Below are 26,343 nucleotides of genomic sequence, written 5' to 3' on the forward strand. Positions count from 1 at the left end.
TAAGTTAAACGCAGCATATATGTTCAATAGGAAATGACCTTGACATTTATATTGTTCAATCTGTAACGTTTCTGCGATGCAGATTGAATAGAGACCTTAGTGTTGACACCATCCCATGCTGTATCATTGGGGGTGTGGGTTCTGTTACGCCACTCCCGGTGACTCAGAGAGTGTGGGTCTGCCACTGCAGCACTTCCTGTAGCTATATATAGACCGGCCAGTGTTATTGTGGGACCTACAGTGAGATGCCTGCATCCTCTGTGTCCACTGATGTAAAATGCATTACACAATGGAAGGATGCGTTGAAAAGGAGATTTTCATTTTTATAACATTTGTTCTTCAGAGGTCATTCATCTCACATCTTTATGACGGAGTCAAACTACTTGGTTATATTAGGTTGCTGACCAAAACAAAGCCGCTGTAAATTGATCTTAAATCAAGCAACATATGATTGTACATATCAAGGCATTATGTAGGTTGTCATACTTTAACATCTACGTTGTTAAAAGATGACATAAGTCATTAGGATGTCATTCATTACAATGGCGTTATAAAGTGTCCACAGTTCAGGGTAACTCCTCCCCCTGCAGGTCACGGCTCTGTCCTCTGAAGAGAAAATAACTGTAAATGGCTTTGAGTTTATGATCTACTTCCCAAATCTCTACAGAGCCCTATTCTGTTTCACGTCTTTCTGACGTCTTTCTGCCTTCACATTCCCCAGTTGATTCAATGTGGGCTGAAAAATAGGTCAGGTCTGATTCAGAGCGCTATGGATTTAAAGAGCCCACAGAACTGCTCATCTTGGTAGAAAAGAGATTTCTGAGCATGGAGGGGAAAATGGACTGGGATCCATCACTCAGCTAGCAGTTCATCCACACACGTGTCATTCTATGTTATCAATACATGAGCTGATGAGATACACTTAAATTGATGGTCTTGCTAGGTGCTGAGTTGCCAAGGGACCTTATTAAGTATGTATGAGGTTTACAATGCCCAGGAGAAAAGAGACAATAGACGTGTAAAGTTTAGAATACTATAAACTGGGGGAAAACTAGGCGTGTGTGAAGTCTAGCATGTTATAAACGGGGAAAACTAGGCATGTGCGAGGTTTCGCATGTTATAAACATGGAAAACTAGGTGTGTGTGAGGTTTAGCATGTTAGAAACAGAGAAAACTAGGAGTGTGTGATGTTTAGCATGTTATAAACTTGGAAAACTAGGCGTGTGCGAGCTTTAGCATGTTATCAATGGAAAACTAGGCGTGTGTGAGGTTTAGCATGTTAGAACCAGGGAGAATTAAGAGTATATGAGGTTTAGCATGTTAGAAACAGGGAAAACTAGGAGTGTGTGAGGTTTAGCATGTTATAAACACGGAAAACTAGGCATGGGTGAGGTTTAGCATGTTAGAACCAGGGAAAACTAGGAGTGTGTGAGGTTTAGCATGTTATAAACACGGAAAACTAGGAGTGTGTGAGGTTTAGCATGTTATAAACACGGAAAACTAGGAGTGTGTGAGGTTTAGCATGTTATAAACACAGAAAACTAGGCGTGTGTGAGGTTTAGCATGTTAGAAACAGGGACAACTAGGAGTGTGTGAGGTTAAGCATGTCAGAAACAGGGAAAACTGGGAGTGTGTGAGGTTTAGCATGTTATAAACGCGGAAAACTAGGCGTGTGTGAGGGGTAGGTAAAGGGTTAGGATCCCGCTCCACTCCACTCCATCGTCTGTGGCTAAACTGTGCTGAACAAAGAGTGGAATGCTTCTAGCAGAGCCATGGCACCAGTTCAGTCAACTCCAACAGACAGGCTCCAATATAGCCTCTGCCATTAGCTATGATAATCCCCTGCCTCCTGCCAGCTAACAGAACACCATTCATCAGTAAAACACAACCAATTCGAGAAGACATGATTTTAGAATACATTTTTATTTGGAAATGTCAGTGTTCAAAGAGTAAACAAAAACAAACAAATTAACAGCGATATAAATATTAGCATATAAAATAAGAGTGTAACAGGGAGAAGCGCTAAGCAATTTAATACGAAAGATAATACGATAGAATACAGAGGACTAATTCCAGCAGAAGATGCATATATATTTATATCCATATGAGCAAGGGTGGCATTCCATTAGCATAAACAATTGATAAAGATCACAGACACAGGAAGAGGTACAGGGAAATGGAATCACACCGTAAAGACATTTAGGTGTTGAGTGTTACACTTTAAAGTTTGGAGTGACCAAAGAAAGAATACGATAGAGAGAAAACACCAAAAATATGCACGACAAAATTTCACAAGCCTCTAGCTACGGCTGTCTGTTGAAAGTTTTAGTTTTATTTACAGCTCGGTTAAATCAGTCAGCTCAACTCTTAGTCACTACACCACTACATTTCATCTGAAACACATATTTTTTGGGGTTGAAAAATATTCAAAACATTCCAGTACTAGCCAGCTGTGTGGTTGTGGTCAGAGAGTGATGTGTCTCTCTAAGATTCATACAGACTAGCTATGTGTCTTATTTACATGGGGGGCAGGGTGTCTGTGCATCTGGGGTTTTGGCAGGTTATAGGATGGACTGAAAACATTATCTGTGCCCCAGACTTAGGAGTGGAGAGAGAGATGGTCTCTGTCCATGATTCTGATATGTCCCTGAACTCCGCAACAAGGCTTATCCATAGGATTCTGTAAATGGTCCATACAGAACATCCTACGGTGCCTGGAGTTGTAGTGTACTGAACATGTGGTCTGGTCAAGGTTCTCCTAGAGAACTAAGGAATAAAGACTGTGAACTAAAAAGGTGATGAGAGCACATTTACCGGCTGTCATAGCCGGAGAAATACTGTACATGTGGCAAGAGGACAGAGACTGTCCACCCATTCCCCTCCCTCTGCCCTTACCACACTCCCAACCCTGGGGGCGTGTTCTCAGGACTGTCTATGACCCTTAGAGAAGTCCACAGTGCAGAGCCAATCACACTGGGCCAGCCCGGCATAATGTTGATACAAAGAAACGCAGATACAATATCTAAATAATGTTGGTTCTAAGTTAATAAAACACTGATCCATCTTTACCATGTTACATTATATGAACAAAGTTATGCTTTAATGCCACTCTACGGGATTCTACCAATAATGATGGAAAAAGGTGACAATCGTGGCTCAGATGATGTAAATAACCACAGAATCCTGCTTGGGCAAGATTTTAAAAAGCAGCTGGATACACTTTGATGGCCACCATTGTAAGTAACATTAAATCAGCATCCAATCTTTTGCTTGCAAGTCATATAACTACATTGAACCTTACAGGCGTTTTAAGTTGTTAATGCTACAGTATGCATTCTCATGAAATTGGTACTTTCCTGATGAAGTTGAGCTAGCCTCTTTTTTTAAATGTAGGTGAGTGTCGGCTCATCTGCAGTGGTTCTTCATCTTCAGGATGAATCATGCATGTCTTGTCTATTTCATCCCTTAAAAAGAGCTAAACGCAAGTTCTCTAAAGAAACCTTAACAAGGTGTACGTGTAATCCGTGTCACCATAAAGAAGCAGAACTACATGGCATTTTAGAGAAACATCGAACGGTTTAATAAAACAAACCATCAGATAGTTTTTTTTCTTTTTCTTTAGAATACTATAATACAGAGCTAGGTCACTACATGAATTCCAAGTCCTTGAAATCCATCTGGATCCAATATAAATCTAATGTAATCTTCCTCCCCCTCCCACCCCACATAGAACACACCAATAACCTCTGCCTGAAGTAAGCTGTGATGACCATAGAAGCAAGAAGTACAGCGGTTGCTCATTACAAACATTTGCAAAGTGACATATGCTCACAAACATCCAAAATTCTGGGACTATCAGATTGAATAGCATAAGAAAAACAAAGATCAAGGCTTCCAATGAGGGAGTACACTCGGCAGTATGGGGGGGGGGCAGGGTCTTGGTTTCTGTGTCGATGGGGCTTGGTGCTAGCTTGGCTTACTTCTTGTCCTTCTTGGTGGACTTCTTCTTGCTGGCGGGGGTCTGGGCAGCGTTGGGGACATCGACCTGGGGCATGGCCTGTGGCGGGCCCTGCAGGGCCGGCTGGGGCATCATCTGCTGGGGGTTGGCCGTCAGGGTGGCCGTGCTGCCGGGGATGTAGACGTTCTGGCGGTAGTCGGGCACATGCTGCATGGGGAACTGGGCGTTGTAGCGGGGTCCAAGGGTCGCCGTCGCCTCGCTCACCTCTGAGAGAGAGAAGGGAGGGAGGGAGAAACGGTTATAGCTGGGTGTGTTGTGATGCTGTGAAGAGAGAGGAACTCTCCTAACTGAGGGTCATTTCTGCACTGCATTGCAGCTCCAGTTCAGCACTGTTCCGAGCCAGCCCCTTTCCTCCCCCACACGCACAGCATATAGAACCTCCGCTCTCTCACACAGAACAAATGTAAACAACTAAACGCAGGACATTCAGATATCATCAAATATCATTTGGAATTGAGGGTTAAACTGACTAATTGCACACTAATAGAGAGAGAGGCAGTGTGCAGGTTTCTGGGTGACTGCAGCTATGGAGCGTTTGAAACAAAGAGCTCTGTGTGCCATAGTCCTCATGCGTTGGTTCATTCACACACAGGGACTGCTGAGACACACTGTGGTCTATACATGTGTACTTGGCAGACCATCTCTCTCGCTCTGTGTCCTAATGGGGGGCACACAAAGGAAGGATGTGCTGTTTCCTTATCAACTGCCACTCTGATCTAATCAAGTTGCATGCGCTAAGAATCTAGTGCCTGAGATGCTGCTCTCTAACAGGGCTCTCTCTGTAGCTCTACCCAGTGGCAGAGAGCTTTCCATCTCCCCATTTGTATGCAGTATCAGTCCTCAACAGAGAACAGAGATATTTCAGTGTCACCAGTCCCCTCTCTGTTAGAATGCATGAACAGATGCTCTCTCTTTCCCTTTCCCTCTTTCCCTCCCTCCCATACAACTATCCATGGAGATAACCTTGTGCGGTAGTGGAAGACAGAGACAAAGAAATGGGATTTCTGGGATATATAGGCCGCAGACTCACCGTTGGCAGCAGCCATCAGAGCCTGGAGCTGTTCAGCCTCAGTGGGGGGGTTGGGCCAGGGTCCTGTTCCAACTATAGCACCACCTGCCCCCTCAGGATGGGGGCCAGCTCTGGAGGAGAGGAGGGGGATGAGTCAGTATAAGAGATACACTCAAATCTCTCTCTTTCACCGTGACTCTCACTCTCTCATGAACACATACACTCTCACATAATCTAAGCCTCTCTCTCACACACACACACACTCTCTCCTCCCATCATCATTGTCATCATGGTGACACCAAGCCTCCAGAAGCCATTTTGAGTGAGCACCTGCATCACAGAGCACAGAGGAGATGGAGGCTGGGAGAAGACATTGGATCAAGAAGCGCTACCCATGTTACTAGTTAGCACAGAGCCGCAATATGCAAGCAGACAATCACACACAGAGTTGAGACTAAACGAGCTGTTTGGATGCTATGTGCCTTGTAACCATGCTATGTGTTAGAAAAGAGGGGGATGAGGAGAGAGGAGAGAGAATGTCTGTATGTTTCATCAATAAGAGACTGGATTGCTGATCAGATGTTATCAATGTTATTCTCAATCCCTTAACTTGCCACTGGTCAAATCTGCAATGTAGGATTGTGGAGAAAATGTTTCATTGAGTTTGTAGGGTTTATTACATCCATATGGGAGTCAGTAACACAAACACACACACGTGCGCGCAAGCTTACACACATACACTCACACACACACACAGATAGACAGAAACAGGCCGACAGAACCACAGGGACATGGAAATCTACACTACGAATAAAAGGACAAACTACACAGTTCAGCGAAGCCTCCAAACCCAAGTATACAACACAGACCACGCAGCGATGCTGAGCTTTGCACATCTACAAACACCTCCACAAAGCCTCGACCCATTTCAAATACACAGCTAGACGGCAAGAGCATGTACAGATTATCACACGTTCAACAGCCAGAAGCCAAGCTTGTCTATACACAGCTGCGCCAAGCCTACAGCCTGTCAGACACCAGCATGTATGAGAGCAGGATGCCGCCTAGCACAGTCAGCAAAGCCACTCTACTCTACCTCGCCTTGCCGTACGGTGTCCATCTCTGCTGGGTGCTGGTGCTGTACCTGTACGTGCTGAAACACAGACGATCACCTCTCACTCTTTCAGTCCAATGCCAGTCAGATGGACTCCTTCATTAGCCAACCAGGTTCATGTTCAGTTTCTATATCTAATGAACTACACTGCATGACCAAAAGTATGTGGACACATGCTCGTCAAACATCTCATTCCAAAATCATGGGCCCTCCTTTTCTGGTATAACAGCTTCCACTCTTATGGGAAGGCTTTCCACTAGATGTTGGAACATTGCTGCGGGGACTTGCTTCCATTTAGCCACAAGAGCATTAGTGAGGTTGGGCACTGATGTTGGGCGATTGTATGCTGTAGCTTTAAGATTTCCCTTCACTGGAACTAAGGGGCCTAGACCGAATCATGAAAAACAGCCCCAAACCATTATTCCTCCACCACCAAACTTTACAGTTGCCATTTTGCATTGGGGTAGGTAGCGTTCTCCTGGCATCCGCAAAACCTAGATTTGTCCATCGGACTACCAAATGGTGAAACGTGATTCATCACTCCAGAGAAGGCTTATCTCCAGAGACTCTGCTCCAGAGTCCAATGGCGGTGAGCTTTACACCACTCCAGCCGACATTTTCCATTGCGCATGGTGATCTTAGGCTTGTGTGTGGCTCCTCGGCCATGGAAACCTATTTCATGAAGCTCCCAACTAACAGTTATTGTGCTGACGTTGCTTCCAAAGGCAGTTTGGAACTCAGTAGTAAGTGTTTCAACCGAGGACAGACGATTTGTACACACTACGCGCTTCAGCACACCGCAGTCCCGTTCTGTGAGCTTGTGTTGTCTACCACTTTGTTGCTACTCCTTGCTACTCGTTGCTACTCCTAGACGCTTCCACTTCACAATAACAGCACTTACAGTTGACCGGGGCAGCTCTAGCAGGGCATAAATTTGCCGAACTGACTTCTTGGTAAGGTGGTATCCTATGATGGTGCCAGGTTGAAAGTCACTGAGATCTTCAGTAAGGCCATTCTGCTACAAATGTTTTTCTACAGAGATTGCATGGCTGTGTGCTCGATTTTCTACACCTGTCAGCAACGGGTATGGTTGAAATAGCCGAATCCACTAGTTCGAAGGAGTGTCCACATAGTTTGGTATATACAGTGTGCATAGTGAATCGACTTCTATTTTGTGCCAGCACGAAATAGAATTGTACAATGACAAATTACAAGTAATTGTCTTAATGTTAAGGAATCTACTATGACACTTTCTATGAATGATACAGTATATAATCAGTGGCTAAAAACTTCACAACACTCAGATGCTCAACAGTTTCTCCACCAGTAGAGCCACAGTCTGTTAAGCCAAGATCTGTGTGATAATCCAAGCATCTTTTGCTAAATCTATGAGGCACCACATGTCACATCAACAACTACTATTGCATTGTACCTCAAACCTCACTCACACTACAGCCATCGGATTGCGATTCATTGATTTCTTCTGCAAGTACACTTACACAATCACCACAGTATCGACAAATCACTTCTACTAGTAGAACTCTACTAACACAACTACTGTATAACAGACGTTAGATTACCCATTATTTTGCCGGTCAGTAGTGCCAGTGTTATTGGATCTTTGCGTAGAGTAGTGGGGAACCAATCTGTACTGTCTGTTCAAACACACAACTGCCTTAGTCTTTAGGACTTTCAATGGAATGCATATCATAGACACACATGACTAATTCACATTAAGTAAAATGCAAGTGTGAAGGTGTGTGTGTGTGTGTGTGTGTTGTGCGTATCTTTAAATGAGCTGAACACTTACCCACTGGGTCCGGGTCTTTGTCCCTGCTGGGTAAAGCGCCAGTCATTGTTGGGTGGTTTTTGCTGGAGGGAGAGAGGAGAGGAAATATACTGTTAGAATATGTAGTGGCAGACACACAGGCTGCTCCTCCACTGATGTCTATGGAGGCATGTCATCTCCAGTCACCAGCACTGGAAACCATTTTGTCATTCACTGGGCCATGAAGAAAGAAAATGTCACAGGGCCATGGGGAGAGGAGAGGAGAGTAAGAGAGAGAGAGAGTGGGAGAGAGAGAGAGAGAGAGAGAGGGGGAGAGGGAGAGAGAGAGAGAGACAGAGAGAGACAGAGAGAGAGAGAGGGAGAGCAGTGTGAGAGAGAGAGAGAGAGAGAGAGAGAGAGAGAGAGAGAGAGAGCGAGCAGTGTGAGAGAGAGAGAGAGAGAGAGAGAGAGAGAGAGAGAGAGAGAGAGAGAGAGAGAGAGAGAGAGAGAGAGAGAGAGAGCAGTGTGAGAGAGCAGTGTGAGAGAGCAGTGTGTGAGAGAGAGAGAGAGAGAGAGAGAGAGAGAGAGAGAGAGAGAGAGAGAGAGAGAGAGAGAGAGAGAGCAGTGTGTGAGAGCAGTGTGAGAGAATGTGCGTGAATTATTGAACAAGCTATTGTGTCAGTGCTGTGCTTGAGCGAGTCCGCTGGGAGGAAGGATCATCAAACATACTCCTGTCACAGGCAACTTCAAAACAAGTTTAATGATGATAAAGCTTTAACTAGAGTTCTCCCAACATATTGTAAACAAAAAAAAAGCGGTCCACCCAAGCTTTATCTGCTTTAGATTAGGATACAATATATCTCATTCAACACCCTAGATCATTAGCCAAATCCAGGCTCCATCTATGGGTTTAGTAGGGCTGTGCTACTAGCCAGTGCTGCCTGTCAGAAAGAGTCTGTCAGTGGGGCAGTAATCTGCAGCCCTGCCCTGCCTCACTGATCCTCTAAACCCTGGGCTGGATTACAAGGACAGAGCACTGTCAGGCCTGAAGCCTAGAGAAGCTCTTTGGCCAGGACTGTAATACTCTCATAGCCTGGACTACTCTCTGTGAAGGGTGATGTGCCAAGCAGCAGTTATTACTGTCGTTTTATATGAAGCTTTAAGGAGTCATACAGTTCAATACACATAAATGCTCAGCAATATGACAAATATATGTCTGGTTAAGGCAGGTCAACCATTCTGGCATCCTTTCAGGATACAATAAAAGGCTATCCTCTCTATGAAGGTCTATTTCCATCTAAGTATGACTGAGCCTTGACTACGAGTATTGCCAGCTAAAGGAATGAGTCACAGACAGACAGAGAGAGAGGCAGACACTCTGTTTGGTGAGGTCATGAGAGGTGGCTACTGGCTATAGGTTCAGGGCAACAACCCCAATCTATTAGCTTCACCTCATTCAATAAGCAGTCAAAGGTCAACAGCTGACCCCAATATCCTCATTATATGACCTGTACTGCCATATTCCCCCACATCCTACTCATCATGTTCCTCCCCATCCCCATCACTGTGCAAAGGAACACATGTTGAGTGAGAACACTCTCACTGTAATAGCCTGTCTACTACAGAGAGGTTCCCCCTGCAGTCCTATAAAATGTTCAGCATCCTCCCAGGCAGACAAGAGGATTCACTGGCAAACAAAACAGTCTGTAGTTTTCTGAGAGTTCAACACAATTAAATCACTCTGTACTTGCCTGAGAGGTAACCACGAGTGCTTTACAATTAAACGCCCACATGCGTTCACTAACACAAATACATAGTCATGTTTAAGTCGGGTCTTGTCTCTTTTGCCAACTTAAATTAATACGGTATTTGTTTTGAGAGAACTCACCTTTTTGGCTTTGCTAGTGTGTTTGTTGGTGAGGGTTACACTCAGAGTGTTCTGGTTCATCATGGGAGTCTTAACGAACACAAAGTCCCTGTCACTGCTGGAGAGGGTGGGGTAACAGGGTCTGTAGGTGTGTGTGTGCGGCTCCTGAGGCCCCACCACCACATTCATGTAGCGCAGAGGCCCGTCTTTATTGAGCTGCAGGTGGAGGTCTTTATGAGAGTGGGAGTGAAGGGCCTGCCTGGTGCCCAGGCCCAACCAAGTCAGGTATCCTCTGTATCTCATCCAGCGCATCACCGTGGCAACGACTGCCACCAAACACACAACCGAGATGCAGGTCAGACAGCCAATCAGGGCCAAGGTGAGGCCAGACCCCCCACTCTGTTGCCTGGAGGGAGCACTCCTGATCTGAGAGGACGCGTCTGTACCCTTCTCAGACACAGTAATATTGACTGGCACACTGGTGGAGAGAGCGGGCATACCATTGTCCTGCACCAGCACTATGATAGTGAATGTAATATCTTCCTCCTCAAATCTAAGGGCTGTTCGCACTTCCCCGCTGTGGGCCCCAACATAAAAGAGCCCTGCATCCCTCCCAGAGAGACTGTAGAAGAGCCAGGCGTTGTGCCCACTGTCTTGGTCCACACACACCACCCTGTTGACCAGGTGGCCTTTGCTAGCCGAGCGGGGCACAGACAGCTGCAGCACACCGTCTGGGGGCGGAGCGGGGTAGATCAGGGCAGGAGAGTGGTCATTTTCATCAATCACAAACACATGCACAGTCACGTTAGAGCTCTGTACAGGTGTCCCCGCGTCCCTAACCTGCACCTGCACCCAGAACACATTCATCTGCTCGTAGTCGAGGGCTCGCACTGCATACAGGTTCCCGTTCTCAGAGTTTATGTAGACAAAAGAGGACACAGGCGAACCCTGCACCTCACTCTCCAGGATGGTGAAGGAGAGGTGAGCGTTCTGGCCCAGGTCCTGGTCGAACGCAGACACAGTCAGAATGAGTGCACCAGGGCCATTGTTCTCCGCTATATCAACAGAGTAGGAGGACTGGGAGAAGAGGGGGGCGTTGTCATTTACATCTGAAAGAGTGATCACAAAGAACTGCTGTGCAGAGCGAGGGGGAGAGCCGAAGTCTGTGGCTGTCACGATGATGGTGTATTCAGACACAGCCTCTCGGTCCAAAGGACCGTCTGTCACCAGGGTATAGTGCTCCTCAAAGGGGGATATCAACCTAAATGGCAGCCCATGGGGGATGTGGACGTTAACCTCCCCGTTTCTACCAGCGTCCATGTCCCTGATACTTATCAGAGCTATAACAGTGCCTGATTCCACATCCTCCTGGACCATTTTAGATAGTGAGTTTATGATGATCTTCGGGCTGTTGTCGTTCACGTCTATTATTTTGATTTGAATGTGGCAGGAGCACTCCATGGCAGGGGTCCCTCTATCCCTGGCTTGCACAGTGATATCATAAATGTCCGACATTTCATAATCAACCTCCCCTTTCACTCGGATTTCTCCACTTTTGGCATCCAATGTGAAAAGTTTCAGCACTGTTTCTGAGGTGTACTTACTAAAGAGGTAAGATATCTTTCCATTATGACCATAATCAGCATCCGATGCATTGAGTTGAGTCACTAAAGTGCCCAGTGGAGAATTTTCTAACAAACTAACCGTTTTAAATGGTTGGTCAAATACCGGGGCATTATCATTGACATCTAGTATATCAATAACAACGGAGGTAGTCCCTGATTTCTGTGGCTGTCTGACGTCTGCAGTCGTAAGCAGCAGGTGAAACACCGCCTGCTTTTCCCTGTCTAGCGGTTTGTCCAATAATAACTCGGGGAATTTGCTGCCGTCACTTTTTGATTCAAGTTTCAATATGAAACAGTCATTAGGACTGAGAGTGAATGTGCGTAATGAGTTGATGTCTACGTATAGATCTTGCGCGCTGTCCAAACCAAACCTAGTACCCGGCGCGGCCGCCTCAGACACTTCAAGATAAATATTTCCTGATGGAAACTGAGGGGAATTGTCATTTACATCCACTATCTCCACAACAACACGGTGTAATTCCAGAGGGTTCTGAAGAACAAGTTGAACAGTAAGATAGCATGTCAAAGTTAATCCACAAAGACTTTCTCTGTCCATGGTTTGTCTGACAACTAAAACTCCACTCGCATTCACGTCAAAATACTTGGCATTAGACTCCGACATAACTCGTGGATTTCTGTTTACAAGCATTGGTATGTTGAGGCCCAATGCCTTCGCTATGTCCCCGACAAAAGCCCCCGGTTTTAATTCCTCTAGTACGGAATAAGAAAGTTCAGCGGAAAATGATGCTCTGTATAAAGCTGAGAGAAACAGACAGAACAGAGGCCTTCCCGCGGCCTTTCTCCTTGTGTCCAAAACTCCCATTGTTCAACTCCTCATGTCAGGAAAATATCCTACTTTATTCTGAACCACACAGGTTAAAAAAAATATGTCTGCTAGAGCTTCAATAACTTTAAAATATCATATTGCAAAATAAATAAGTGAGGAGTAGCTAACACCGACTGCTTTGACGCGCAAAGTTCCTATAGCTACTGAAAGGAAACTTTTTTTCAGAGGTGCCTGGGTCTCCAAACAAAGACAGGCAACTCTCCAATAGTAGTACAATACAAGGGGTCCTATTCATTGTGTCACATCTGCTATAAGCGCGCGTGCAGGCGAACGCACACACGAACACACTCACATGCTCACACACTAACAATAAAAGACTGGTTCTGATTTGAAGAGTAACATCTGCCTTGGGCCTCAACATGCTTGTAAACAGAAACATGTTACTTCCGTAAAGGAATACAGGAAGAAGAGGGCCAAATAAAAAAGAAAAGATGAGGGAGATAATGATAATACAATACAACAGTGTCTTCCTGGACTTCTGGGGAGAAAAACATGCAAAAGCTTAGCTACATCTGGCAAATCGGTATTTGAGCCTTCACGAATAGAAACTGAAACAATGCATGTATCATAACACAATTGCCACGAAAGTAACTGAGTTGTCATATGGCCGGTCAACTGAGTAATTTAATAAATATTTAAAGCACTTGTAGGCCAATACCATCACAAACGCACACTTTTCGAATAAAATGCTTGATATTTTGAATTACATGCGTTATGTACCACATTCATCCGCTTATAAATAAACAATGCAGCATTGTCCTCGTTTCTATTATGCACATGAGGGTTTAGTGCTGACTGAATGTCAGTCACCATAGTCAGTCTATGCTCACCTGTTGGCTCTCGAACGTCCACGCGCTATCAGGTAATGATGCATCAAGCACGTTTATCATGTCCTGAAAGTCAGTGGTGCTGCTGGGCTTAACGAGGGTGAAATCACTGAATTCGGACACTGGAGAGAGACACGACCTGAAGGACTGGCTCTGAGACAACATGTCCCCTCCCAGGACCTCCACATACTTAATAGGGCCGTCAGTGTTGAGCTGGAGCTGCAGGTTTCTGTTGGGATTCTTGTATCCGTCAGAGTCAGCCCGTCTGATACAGCAACTCGAGCTGCTCCTACTGTTTCTAACGCATTTCACCACTAAGATGAGAAAAGTCAACAAAGACAAAACGGACACTGAGGCCAGAGAGATGATCAAATAAAAGGTGATTTTACTGTTTCTCTTGCTGGGCTCGGCTGTTTTCTGGCGGAAGTCCGAGATGGGCTCGTGGAGCCCGTCCTCTAACACGATGTTGACTGTGACTGTGGCGGACTGGACCGGTTCCCCATTGTCTTGTATCTCTATAAGCAGCCTCTGAGAGGAGTCATCCTGCTCTGAAACAGCGCGTTTAGTCCTCACCTCCCCTGTGTAAAGATTCACATTGAACAGAGACGAGTCTGTGGCCTCCACCAGCCTATAGGAAATCCAGGCGTTATGGCCCGAGTCTGCGTCCACTGCCGATATCTTAGTGGTCAGGTGGCCTGCTTTAGCGGACCGGGGCATCTTCTGATGGGAGACAGAGCCCATGACAGCGGATGGGTAAATAACAGCGGGAGCATTGTCGTTCTGGTCCAGGATAAAAACATGAACCGTGACGTTGCTGCTCAGAGACGGAGAGCCGTGGTCCTTTGCCTGGACCTGTATCTGAAACACCTTCAGTTTCTCATAGTCAAACGAGTGCATGCTGTAGATGCTGCCGTTATCTGAGTTTATGTAAGTATAGGAGGAGACAGACATGTCTTGTACTTTAGAGTCTAATATAGAATAGGAGATCTTGGCGTTATCTCCAATATCCATATCCAATGCGGACACAGAGCATATAATATAACCAGGTGTGTTATTCTCATTGACGTACACGGTGTGCGCAGTGTCTGGAAACCTAGGTGGATTGTCATTCACATCCAGAATACGGACTGGGATGGTTTTCTTGCTGGTGAGAGGAGGGGAGCCCGCATCAGTAGCCGTTATCTCTATGCTATACTCAGGGAACGTCTCACGGTCCAGAACACCATTGGTGACTAGTGCGTAATGACTGGAGATGGAAGGTTCCAATGTAAAAGGATAGCTTGGTTGGATTTGTAGTGTCACCTTTCCATTGTCTCCAGAGTCAGGGTCCCGTGCACTAATCAAGGCCACTACAGTCCCTTTGGGTGCGTTCTCGCGCACTGGGCTTGGTTTAGATGTGAGGCTAATTTGGGGAGAGTTATCATTGACATCTATGACATCAATCTGAACGTTGCACTGTCCTTCCATCTCAGGCATGCCTTTGTCTTTAGCAATAATTTCGATTCGGTACGAGGGAGTGCTCTCGTAATCCAGCGTACCCTTCAAATACATTTCCCCCGTTTTTGGATCAATTTCAAACAAAGCCTTTACAGACTGTGCAGTGTGGTCACCAAAAGAGTATTCGATCTCTCCATTTGGGCCGTCGTCCAAATCGTTTGCCTCGACCTTTAGGAACGACGTGCCCTGTGGAGTGTTTTCGTTCAGAGATACTTTGCATAACGGATGTTTGAATATGGGGTTGTTATCGTTGTTATCTAAGACAATAATTATAATCTGTGAAGTCCCAGATCTAACTGGAGAGCCACCATCAAGGGCGGTTAACAACAGCTGATGTCGAGCCTTATTCTCTCGGTCCAAAGCTTTCTCCAGACATAATTCCGGAACTTTTCTTCCGTCATCTTGATCCTTTATTTCCAAGCTGAAATGTTCGTTTTTGCTGAGAGTGTAGGATTTTAAAGAATTGTCGCCAACGTCAGGATCCTGCGCGCTCTCCAAAGAAAATCGCATACCTGGGGCAGTGGATTCTGCTATTTTCAATGTGCGCTCAGATGATTGAAAATGAGGAGCATTATCATTTATATCCCGGATGTCAACTTCCACTCTGTGAAGCTGCAGAGGGTTCTCAATGATGACTTCTAATGGCAAGAGGCAACTGGCGCTTTGTCCGCATAGACTTTCTCTGTCAATTCTATCGCTGACAACTAGCTCGCCCTTACCTAAATCCACACTGAAATACTGTTTACCAGCCACAGACGCTATCCTCATTTCACGAAAAGAAATCTCTGATACTTCCAAACCCAGATCTTTTGCTATATTTCCAACCACGGATCCCAAGCTCAGTTCCTCTGGAACTGTATAACGAATCTCGGCTCCTGTTGTATTCCAAGACAAACAGAAACACAACAGCCATTGCATTAGTCCTCTCCAATCACTGAGGCACGTTCTCTCCTTCAAGCTCAATTTCTTCATATTGCTATATCCCGAAACGATAACATGTGGAAAACATGCTTAAAATAAAATATTCCAACGAATTTGTTATTGATCACCTCTCCTTTTTAACCAAGTATCTAATTCCATTGTGAATGAATGGCTGAGCAGAGCTCCGTCTCTCACCAGCTCTGTGCATTGTATGGGCTACTGTGCTGTGGCTGGAGGAGGGAGTAGATCTCTTTGTACAGTTAAGCATGCTATTGGTGCACAGCGCAGCACTATATAAACCAACTGAAAAGAGAGTATCTCTTAAAGTCATAGCCAGCGTTCTGCTGTGGGAGTATGCGTTGTAAACCTGCTAACACATCAGATCATATTTAATGAAGAAATGGAAATATAATCATGAGGTAATACAAAATGCCTCTGCTTTCCCCATTGCACGAATTGTTATGAAAATAATGACAGTGATGATAAAAGTAATTGCCCTTTATCTGAGGTCAAAGCAAACCGTGTTAAATTGACTTAAAGTGTATATGTCCAGTAGATGTGTGGGACATGATACAGCAACAAAACAGAACGCTGACGGTTTCGGGGCCAGTGGAGCGCGCGTGTCACTGTCCATGGTGCTGAAATGTACAACCCTTCTCTGCGCGCGTGGAAGAGAACAAATATACCAGTTCCTGGGAGCCTATCCATGCTCATGAATTAATCCTAATTTCTGTCACAGATATACTTGTTCTGTTTATTTGAGTATAAAACTTGCATTTACAAATAGCATAAAAATACGTCATTTTCACGAACCTATGAAATGTTGAGGTTCTTTAAAACTCTGTGGGATTTATGTGTTTGTGACGTTCTAGTAAAGAAATGGGCTAAAGCAAAAATGATATCTTCGACTGCGCAAATAACATGCAGGCCTGGTGTAAAACACAACCATGCGGGGAAAGAAGGGAACTGACCGTGTGATGTGAAAAAAGCATCGTTTATGTAATTTTCACTTAAAATTATGCTTCACATTTATGATGAGCAAAAATGACATTGAAGCCATGCCGTTCCAACTCATAATTCTTTCCAGTGATATTATGTCACTCAAATTAAATGCTTTTACTATGGCTGAGCTCTTGGCTCTCGAACGTCCACGCACTGTCAGGTAAAGATGCATCAAGCACGTTTATAATGTCCTTAAAGTCAGTGGGAGTCTCATCTTGCCATAGAGGGGTGATAATAGTTTGTACCCAAACCGTTTGGACGCTACAGACGATTTTGACAGAAGACCGATTTTCGGGATGGTCTCATGGTCTGACCAACAGTGCTCTAGCTCTGTCACCTTTCACCGTATTTGCGGAAGTGCGGCATCAGCGGATGTGTTGGATTGAGAAGCATCCAATGCAAAACATCTATATATTATTCGAGCTTTAAACGCTGTCATAAAGACAAAACAACCCAATTATATAGAATCGAAATGAATAGAAGTGGTAAAACCCAGTTCCAGGAGATACAGTCATAAATGAAGAACGATATAAACCGGTGGTAATAAAAACATACGCTCACCTGTTGGCTCTCGAACGTCCACGCGCTGTCCGGTAAAGATGCATCAAGTACGTTTATCATGTCCTGAAAGTCAGTGGTGCTGCTGGGCTTAACGAGGGTGAAATCACTGAACTCGGACACTGGAGAGAGACACGATCTGAAGGACTGGCTCTGAGACAACATGTCCCCTCCCAGGACCTCCACATACTTAATAGGGCCGTCAGTGTTGAGCTGGAGCTGCAGGTTTCTGTTGGGATTCTTGTATCCGTCAGAGTCAGCCCGTCTGATACAGCAACTCGAGCTGCTCCTACTGTTTCTAACGCATTTCACCACTAAGATGAGAAAAGTCAACAAAGACAAAACGGACACTGAGGCCAGAGAGATGATCAAATAAAAGGTGATTTTACTGTTTCTCTTGCTGGGCTCGGCTGTTTTCTGGCGGAAGTCCGAGATGGGCTCGTGGAGCCCGTCCTCTAACACGATGTTGACTGTGACTGTGGCGGACTGGACCGGCTCCCCATTGTCCTGTATCTCTATAAGCAGCCTCTGAGAGGAGTCATCCTGCTCTGAAACAGCGCGTTTAGTCCTCACCTCCCCTGTGTAAAGATTCACACTGAACAGAGACGAGTCTGTGGCCTCCACTAGCTTATAGGAAATCCAAGCGTTATGGCCCGAGTCTGCGTCCACTGCCGATATCTTAGTGGTCAGGTGGCCTGCTTTAGCGGACCGGGGCATCTTCTGATGGGAGACAGAGCCCATGACAGCGGATGGGTAAATAACAGCGGGTGCGTTGTCGTTCTGATCCAGGATAAAAACATGAACCGTGACGTTGCTGCTCAAAGACGGAGAGCCGTGGTCCTTTGCCCGGACCTGTATCTGAAACACCTTCAGTTTCTCATAGTCAAACGAGTGCATGCTGTAGATGCTGCCGTTATCTGAGTTTATGTAAATATAGGAGGAGACAGATACGTCTTGTACTTTAGAGTCTAATATAGAATAGGAGATCTTGGCGTTTTCTCCGATATCTGGATCGGAAGCGGACACTGAACACATTATTGATCCAGCAGCATTGTTCTCTCTGACGTAAACAGTGTAAGAAGGTTGGGAGAAAACTGGAGGGTTGTCATTAACATCCAAAATATTAACTGTTATTATTTTATTCGAGGTCAAATGTGGCGACCCGGAATCGGTTGCTTCAAGCTCAATACGGTATTCAGGATATTTCTCCCGATCTAAAGATGCACCAGTCACTAGTGCGTAATGATCTGCAAATGAGGGATTTAATTTGAAAGGGTAATCGGAAGACATACGAAGGGAGACCTTGCCATTGTCCCCGGAGTCTAAATCATTTGCACTAATTAGAGCTACCATGGTACCTACTGGAGCATCCTCTCTAATGGGTTTGGGTGAGGAGGTGATGGTTATCTCAGGTGAGTTATCATTAACATCTACAATAGTTACCTGGACACCACCGTGTCCCTCCATAGATGGCGTGCCTTTGTCTCTAGCGCATACATCAAATTTATATGAATGACTTTTTTCGTAATCTAATGAGTCGGATAAAGTTATAGCTCCTGTGTCTTCATTGATTACAAATAGCTTTTGAATGGACTCTGCTGTATGCGATTCGAATGAATACTCTATTTTACTGTTTGGGCCTTCATCCAAGTCGTTGGCTCTAACTGTCAATACTAATGTCCCGGGTACTGCATTTTCACTCAGTTGGATTTCATACAAGTCTTGGTCAAAGCTAGGCGCATTGTCGTTTATATCTATCACCATCACAGTAACATGCGTGGTTCCAGATCTTGCCGGAGTACCTCCATCAACCGCAGTAAGAATTAGGTTGTGCACCGGCTGCTGTTCCCGGTCTACAGTCTTTTCCAGAACAAGCTCGGCAACCTTTGTGCCGTCTTTATTGTTTTTAACGTTCAAAGCAAAGAAGTCATTTTTATTCAGAGAATATGAGCGCAAATAATTTATCCCGACGTCATGGTCCTGCGCTGTTTCCAAACGAAACCGAACACCAAGTAGAGTTGATTCGGGCACTTTTATAGTGTTCTCGCCTGACATGAAAAGTGGAGAGTTGTCATTTATATCCAGTATTTCCACCTCAACCCGATAAAACTGAAGTGGATCCTCAATGATAACCTGTAGTGGTAACAAACAACTCGCGCTTTGTCCGCACAGACTCTCTCTGTCTATCCGTTCATTTACAATGAGCTCACCCTTTCCTAAATCCACAGCGAAATATTGCTTACCAGCCCCGGGGGCTATCCTCAGTTTGCGATCAGAGATTTTAGCGATGTCAAAGCCTAAGTCCTTAGCTATATTTCCAACAACAGAGCCCACGTCCAGTTCCTCGGGAATGGTGTATCGAGTCTGCGCCTCTATTGTATTCCACAAGACAAAAAACATCCACAGCACCAGCCATGGCAACATCTTTATCTTGACTATCGTCCACATCTCCACAAATAGCGTGCAATAGATAAAGCACTTGATCCGTCACACATCGTAAGAGAATGCAATGCAATTACCAAATACCCAGTAATTGCTTAAATGAACGGCTAAATCCAATACATGTACATCGATGTGAGCCCAGCTATGTCTCTCCCAGCTCGGTTCATTGTAGGGGATATGGTGTACAGGCTGGGGAGGGACTAGATCTCTTTGTACAGTTCGGCACATGATTGGTTTACAGAGCTCCAATAGATTACTATTAGGAGCAGCTCTGAGTTAAAGTGACAGTGGAGCCAAAGATATAGGCTGAGGCAATGTTCCCTCTAAACTGCGAGCAGGGGCCGTAGCCCAGAGACTGCTGCGCAGCTCCCCCGGGACAGCCACGCAGAGCGCAGAGGTAATATCATCCCATGGAGAGAAGCACAAGATGGAACTTTCTATTGTTTTCCCTGTTAGTTAACACTATCAACGTTTCCCTTTACTGTGACAATTGTGATTGAGTCAAAGCAATATTAGCCACTTGCAATGCAACATCCTGAAAGAAAACGAACTATGACAGAGATTGTTGAAGGCAGAACACAGGACTATCAACAACGCAAGGTCCTAGTTTTGTCGCACCTGGACTACTGTTCAGTCGTGTGGTCAGGTGCCACAAAGGGGGACGTAGGAAAATTGAAATTGGCTCAGAACAGGGCAGCACGGCTGGCTCTTGGATGTACACAGAGAGCTAATATTAATAATATGCATGTCAATCTCCTTTGGCTCAAAGTGGAGGAGAGATTGACTTAATCACAAGCTGTATTTATGAGAGTTGTTGACATGTCGAATGCACCGAGCTGTCTGTTTGAACTACTGGACACAGCTTGGACACCCATGCATACACCACAAGACATGCTGACTACATGCCATTTGTAGTCAGCAATAGGAGAGTGATTGCTTCCTACAAGGTTACAAAACCTGTGCATTTCGAGACATCTTTGAAAAGCAAGTCAGGTCAAGAGGTTTTTTTTTGTCTTAAAGGGGAAGTGCTGTGTTCGAGACAGGCTTGAATGGCCAATAGGCAGAAGGTAGCATACTTTTTCAGATTCTCTGTAATAATGGGGGAATAACAATTAATTTTTATTTTGTTAAGTGGTTTATTCCATCAAACAACACAACAGCATTTTCAGTCACCTCCTTGTCTGAAGGACAAGTGGATAAACAGGTTAATGTCAAGCCCTGCATGTTTTTTTTTCAAAAGTCTACTGGAATGTAGGCCTACTGTTAAAACGGTAACTTAATGTGGGTACAGCCTCAGTGTTCACAGTAAACGCATGCAGGAAGTTGCACAGCATTTTTTACAACGTTATAGTTTGCGCTCAGCTGACCTGAAATTTGCTCGGTGCCCAAAAATATTAGAGGGAACATTGGCTGAGAATGAATGTAATAGGCCGGCATAGAGATAAAGATGAACTGGCTTGATTACTTTGTATATTAGTGCGCCATACAAATCACAGGCCAATTATTTCAACTGAATGCCACCGTGCTTTTTATGTTATAAAACATGTCATTATCAAATGGGATATGTGATAAAACTGGCTATGTGATCAAACTGTGATGAATCCAGCCACGTCACCTGTGATACAAGTCAGATTTAGACGTCCATCCATGTCTGAGGACATCGGGAGATGACGTGGAAACCAGCCACTAGAGGCAACGATGAGTGCTGTTACCTTCAAGTAGGTTTCTGTTGTGGACGAGAATGGTGGATAGGAGTAAGCGTAAGCATGTGCCTCGCGCAGGCCAGGTGCAAAAGGTTGCATGTTCAAATCCAGCAATATAACGTTTTTTAGGATAATTGTTTTAAGCATATCCCGCCTAAACTTTAAAATTCGGGTGTTAATTCCTAAACGTAACCTTAAAAACACTTTGAAATTTGACGTTTGGATCAACTTTGAAATGTAACGTTTGAGAAACATGGATGAACATCTAATTCTGACGTGAGACTGTGAGAGCTTGTTTACAGCAGACTGGAAGATTGTAACACTGTAGATGTAGGACAGTTCAGGGTTTCAATGAATTGACTGTTACAAGATGCACACGTGGAACCTTTCATTTTTATGAATATATCCCACTGCATTAGTATTTGGCTAAGCTACATTGTTTACGCAATGTATGAGTTATCTTAGTGTATTTGAACTATGGATGAATCATACATAGAAAAGAAAATAAGAGAAATTATAGCGAAATTTAGTCTACACATAAATTGCATGTAAGCCTACAGCAAATTGCTGAAAAACACTGTTCTAAAATAGCAAAACAATGCTATAGCAAATGTCTTCCAGTTCATATACAACATAAATAAGGTATGCCTTTGAGTCAGAATTAATGTGCAGGAAGAATACGTAGGTTTGTTTTCACTTTCAGCACCACCATAGTGGCCGTCACTAGTTACCACAGCCACAAAAGTAATTAACCGCGCCTATTTCTCTACTTAACATGTGCTTTAAAATCTAACCACACTGCTAACCTTACGCATAACTTTAAACTTAAATTAAGACCAAACAGATCATTTTTGTTTTCATGAATCTTTACAATAGCGTCTAATCATTTTGACTTTGTAGATGTGGTAACTAGTGAAAACCCAGGGTAGAGGACAGTGGCAAACTGAACCAATGAGGTTAGACAGCGATGAAAAAAAAAAAATGATTCAAAAAATAAAAAGTTCATATGAATGCTAGAAACCTCACGTGAAAAGTGTCAATGGAAGTAAAATAACGGAAAGAAGAAAATACTAAACCCCTGATGCTATTCATTTTCTTTTCATTGCAGAGTACAAGAAAAGTATTTACGAATCCAAGCAACAATCTAGACAGTAAAAATATGCCAATAAATATCGGTCGTTCCTTTTCACTTTCAGCACCATTGCAATGGACAGCGCGGAAATGAAATATACGGTAAACAGCCATATTATGCATTGCAAGGCGAATATATCCATGGAAACAATAGCACGTTTATCTTCAATTACCAATTCAAACAATGTGCTCACCTGTTGGCTCTCGAACGTCCACGCACTGTCAGGTAAAGATGCATCAAGCACGTTTATCATGTCCTGAAAGTCAGTGGTGCTGCTGGGCTTAACGAGGGTGAAATCACTGAATTCGGACACTGGAGAGAGACACGACCTGAAGGACTGGCTCTGAGACAACATGTCCCCTCCCAGGACCTCCACATACTTAATAGGGCCGTCAGTGTTGAGCTGGAGCTGCAGGTTTCTGTTGGGATTCTTGTATCCGTCAGAGTCAGCCCGTCTGATACAGCAACTCGAGCTGCTCCTACTGTTTCTAACGCATTTCACCACTAAGATGAGAAAAGTCAACAAAGACAAAACGGACACTGAGGCCAGAGAGATTATCAAATAAAAGGTGATTTTACTGTTTCTCTTGCTGGGCTCGGCTGTTTTCTGGCGGAAGTCCGAGATGGGCTCGTGGAGCCCGTCCTCTAACACGATGTTGATTGTGACTGTGGCGGACTGGACCGGTTCCCCATTGTCCTGTATCTCTATAAGCAGCCTCTGAGAGGAGTCATCCTGCTCTGAAACAGCGCGTTTAGTCCTCACCTCCCCTGTGTAAAGATTCACACTGAACAAAGATGAGTCTGTAGCCTCCACCAGCCTATAGGAAATCCAGGCGTTATGGCCCGAGTCTGCGTCCACTGCCGATATCTTAGTGGTCAGGTGGCCTGCTTTAGCGGACCGGGGCATCTTCTGATGGGAGACAGAGCCCATGACAGCGGAAGGGTAAATAACAGCGGGTGCATTGTCGTTCTGGTCCAGGATAAAAACATGAACCGTGACGTTGCTGCTCAGAGACGGAGAGCCGTGGTCCTTTGCCTGGACCTGTATCTGAAACACCTTCAGTTTCTCATAGTCAAACGAGTGCATGCTGTAGATGCTGCCGTTATCTGAGTTTATGTAAGTATAGGAGGAGACAGACACGTCTTGTACTTTAGAGTCTAATATAGAATAGGAGATCTTGGCGTTTTCTCCGATATCTGGATCTGAAGCGGAAACTGAACACATTATTGATCCAGCAGCATTGTTCTCTCTGACGTAAACAGTGTAAGAAGGTTGGGAGAAAACTGGAGGGTTGTCATTAACATCTAAAATATCCACTGTTATGATTTTAATGGAGGTCAAAGCTGGCGACCCTGAGTCCGATGCTTCAAGCTCAATACGGTATTCAGGGTATTTCTCCCGGTCTAAAGTTGAATGTGTTACTAGTGCATAATGATCTGCAAATGAGGGATTTAATTTGAAAGGGTAATCTGAAGACATACGAAGGGAAACTTGACCATTTTCTCCCGAGTCCAAATCCTTTGCACTAATTAGTGCTACCATGGTACCTACTGGGGCATCCTCTCTAATGGGTTTGGGTGAGGAGGTGATGGTTATCTCAGGTGAGTTGTCATTAACATCTATAACCGTCACCTGAACATCGCTGTGCCCCTCCATAGATGGCGTGCCTTTGTCTCTCGCACATACATCAAATTTGTAAGAGGGACCAATTTCGTAATCTAACTCGTGTGACAATGTTATATCTCCTGTCTCTTGGTCGATAGCAAAACGTTTTTGCACGTCATCTGGTGTTTGTGACCCGAATGAATAAACTATCGCACTGTTAGAGCCCTCGTCTAAATCGTCAGCTTTTACAGTCAACACTAACGTTCCAGGATTGGTATTTTCACTAAGATGGATCTCATACAAGTCTTGCTCAAAACTTGGTGCGTTGTCATTGATATCCAAAACGATAACTGTAAATTTCGCTATTCCCAATCTAGCAGGAGAACCTCCATCAAATGCCGTAAGAATGAGATGGTGGACAGATTGCTTCTCTCTGTCAACGGCATTTTCCAGAACAAGTTCAGGAATCTTTGTTCCGTCTCTGCTATTCTTAACATTCAACTTGAAGAAGTCGTTTTTATTCAAGGTATAAGAGCGCAGCATATTCGCTCCAACATCAGGGTCCTGTGCCGTTTCCAACGGAATTCTTGCCCCTGGTAGAGTTGATTCCGCCACATTAACTGTGTTTTCTTCTGACTTGAAACGTGGAGAATTGTCATTTATATCCAGTATTTCCACCTCAACTCGATAAAACTGAAGTGGATCCTCAATGATAACCTGCAGAGGTAACAAACAACTCGCGCTTTGTCCGCACAGACTCTCTCTGTCTATCCGTTCATTTACAATGAGCTCACCCTTTCCTAAATCCACAGCGAAATATTGCTTACCAGCCCCGGGGGCTATCCTCAGTTTGCGATCAGAGATTTTAGAGATGTCAAAGCCCAAGTCCTTAGCTATATTTCCAACAACAGAGCCCACGTCCAGTTCCTCGGGAACGGTGTATCGAGTCTGCGCCTCTATTGTATTCCACAAGAGAAAGAACATCCATAGTGCCAGCCATGGAAAAATCTTAATCTTGACTAGCGTCCACATCTCCACAAATAGCGTGCAATATAGAAAGCACTTGACCCGTCACACATCGCAAGAGAATACAATGCAATTACCAAATACCCAGCAATTTCTTAAATGAACGGCTAAATCCAATACTTGTACATCGATGTGAGCCCAGCTATGTCTCTCCCAGCTCTGTTCATGGCAAGGGACATGGTGCTGTGGTAGGGGGAGGGCATAGATCTCTTTGTACAGTTCAGCACATGATTGGTTTACAGAGCTCCAATAGATTACTATTAGGAGCAGCTCTGAGTTAAAGTAACAGAGCAGCCAAAGATATAGGCAGAGAGTTAGTGTCATAGGCAGGCATAGAGATAGAGATGATCTGCCTTGATTACTTTTGTATTTTAGTGGGGCATGTCCTAAAACATGCATTTATCAATGGGATGGATATGTGATTAAACTGGATATGTGGTCAAACTGTGATTAAACTGGAAGAGTAACATTGTAGATGCAGGACAGTTTAGGGTTTCACAAATTGACTGTTACAAGATGCACATGTGGAACCTTTCATTTTGATCCATAAATCTCACTGAATTAGTATTTGGCAATGATATTTTTTAGGCAATGTATGAGTTATATTAGTGTATTTTGGATAAGCAATACTTTCAGAAGAACACATAAGAAATTCTTGGCTACAGATCATTTGCATGTAGGCCTATATCATATTGCTGAAAAACACTGTTTTAAAATAGCACAAAATCCTATAACAACATAAATAAGGTCAGAATCAATGTGCAGGAAGAACGCATACATTTGTTTTCACTTTCAGCACCACGGTAGTGGTCGTCACTAGTTACCATACCCACAAAGTCATAAACCTTGCCCATTTCTACAATTTACCTTCTTAAAATGTGATTTTAACCCTAACCCTAACCTTTACCACACTGCAAACTTTATGCGTAACCATATCCTTAAATTAAGACCAAAAAGCTTATGTTTGTTTTCATGAATTTTTACAATAGAGCCATTTGGATGTTGTGGCTGTGGTAACTTTTGGATACTGAAGGTAGTGGACAGCAACAAACGGAATCACTGAAGATTGTTCTCAGAATAGCCGTAACATAGTAAACATACATTTGTGACACTCAAATTGGTATGATAAAGTAAATGACCAAAAGTATATGGACACCTGCTCGTCGAACAACTCATTTTATGGGCATTAATAAGGAGTTGGTACCCCCTTTGCTGATATAACAGCCTCCACTCTTCTGGGAAGGCTTTCCACTACATGTTGGAACTTTGCTGCGGGGACTTGCTTCCATTCAGCCACAAGAGCATTAGTGAGGTCGGGCACTGATGTTGGGTGATAAAGCCTGGCTCATAGTCAGTGTTCCAATTAATCCCAAAGGTGTTC

The 26,343-nt window shown here is 44.3% G+C and overlaps 1 protein-coding gene across 50 annotated transcripts in view; it reads right to left on the reverse strand.

The window, feature by feature from the left end:
- Nucleotides 1–1,902: 1,902 nt before the first annotated feature.
- LOC109873156 (protocadherin gamma-C5) overlaps nt 1,903–26,343 on the reverse strand; it is a 125,626-nt gene continuing 101,185 nt past the window's right edge. For 15 of the 50 annotated variants that reach the window (XM_031808058.1, XM_031808053.1, XM_031808044.1 and 12 more), the window contains exons 2-4: nt 7,952–8,013; nt 5,049–5,158; nt 1,903–4,224 (exon numbers count right to left, since the gene is read on the reverse strand). In XM_031808058.1, coding sequence (XP_031663918.1) covers nt 3,977–4,224; nt 5,049–5,158; nt 7,952–8,013 — 420 coding nt within the window. In that variant the 3' untranslated portion in view covers nt 1,903–3,976. Of the gene's footprint in view, nt 4,225–5,048; nt 5,159–6,123; nt 6,181–7,721; nt 7,797–7,951; nt 8,014–13,078; nt 15,924–17,056; nt 19,647–22,523; nt 25,176–26,343 lie in introns of those variants that run through there. The other 35 variants (XM_020464728.2, XM_031808023.1, XM_031808020.1 and 32 more) reach the window with 11 other exon arrangements.

This window comes from Oncorhynchus kisutch, linkage group LG28, assembly GCF_002021735.2.
Source record: "Oncorhynchus kisutch isolate 150728-3 linkage group LG28, Okis_V2, whole genome shotgun sequence".
Classification (NCBI taxonomy): Eukaryota; Metazoa; Chordata; class Actinopteri; order Salmoniformes; family Salmonidae; genus Oncorhynchus; species Oncorhynchus kisutch.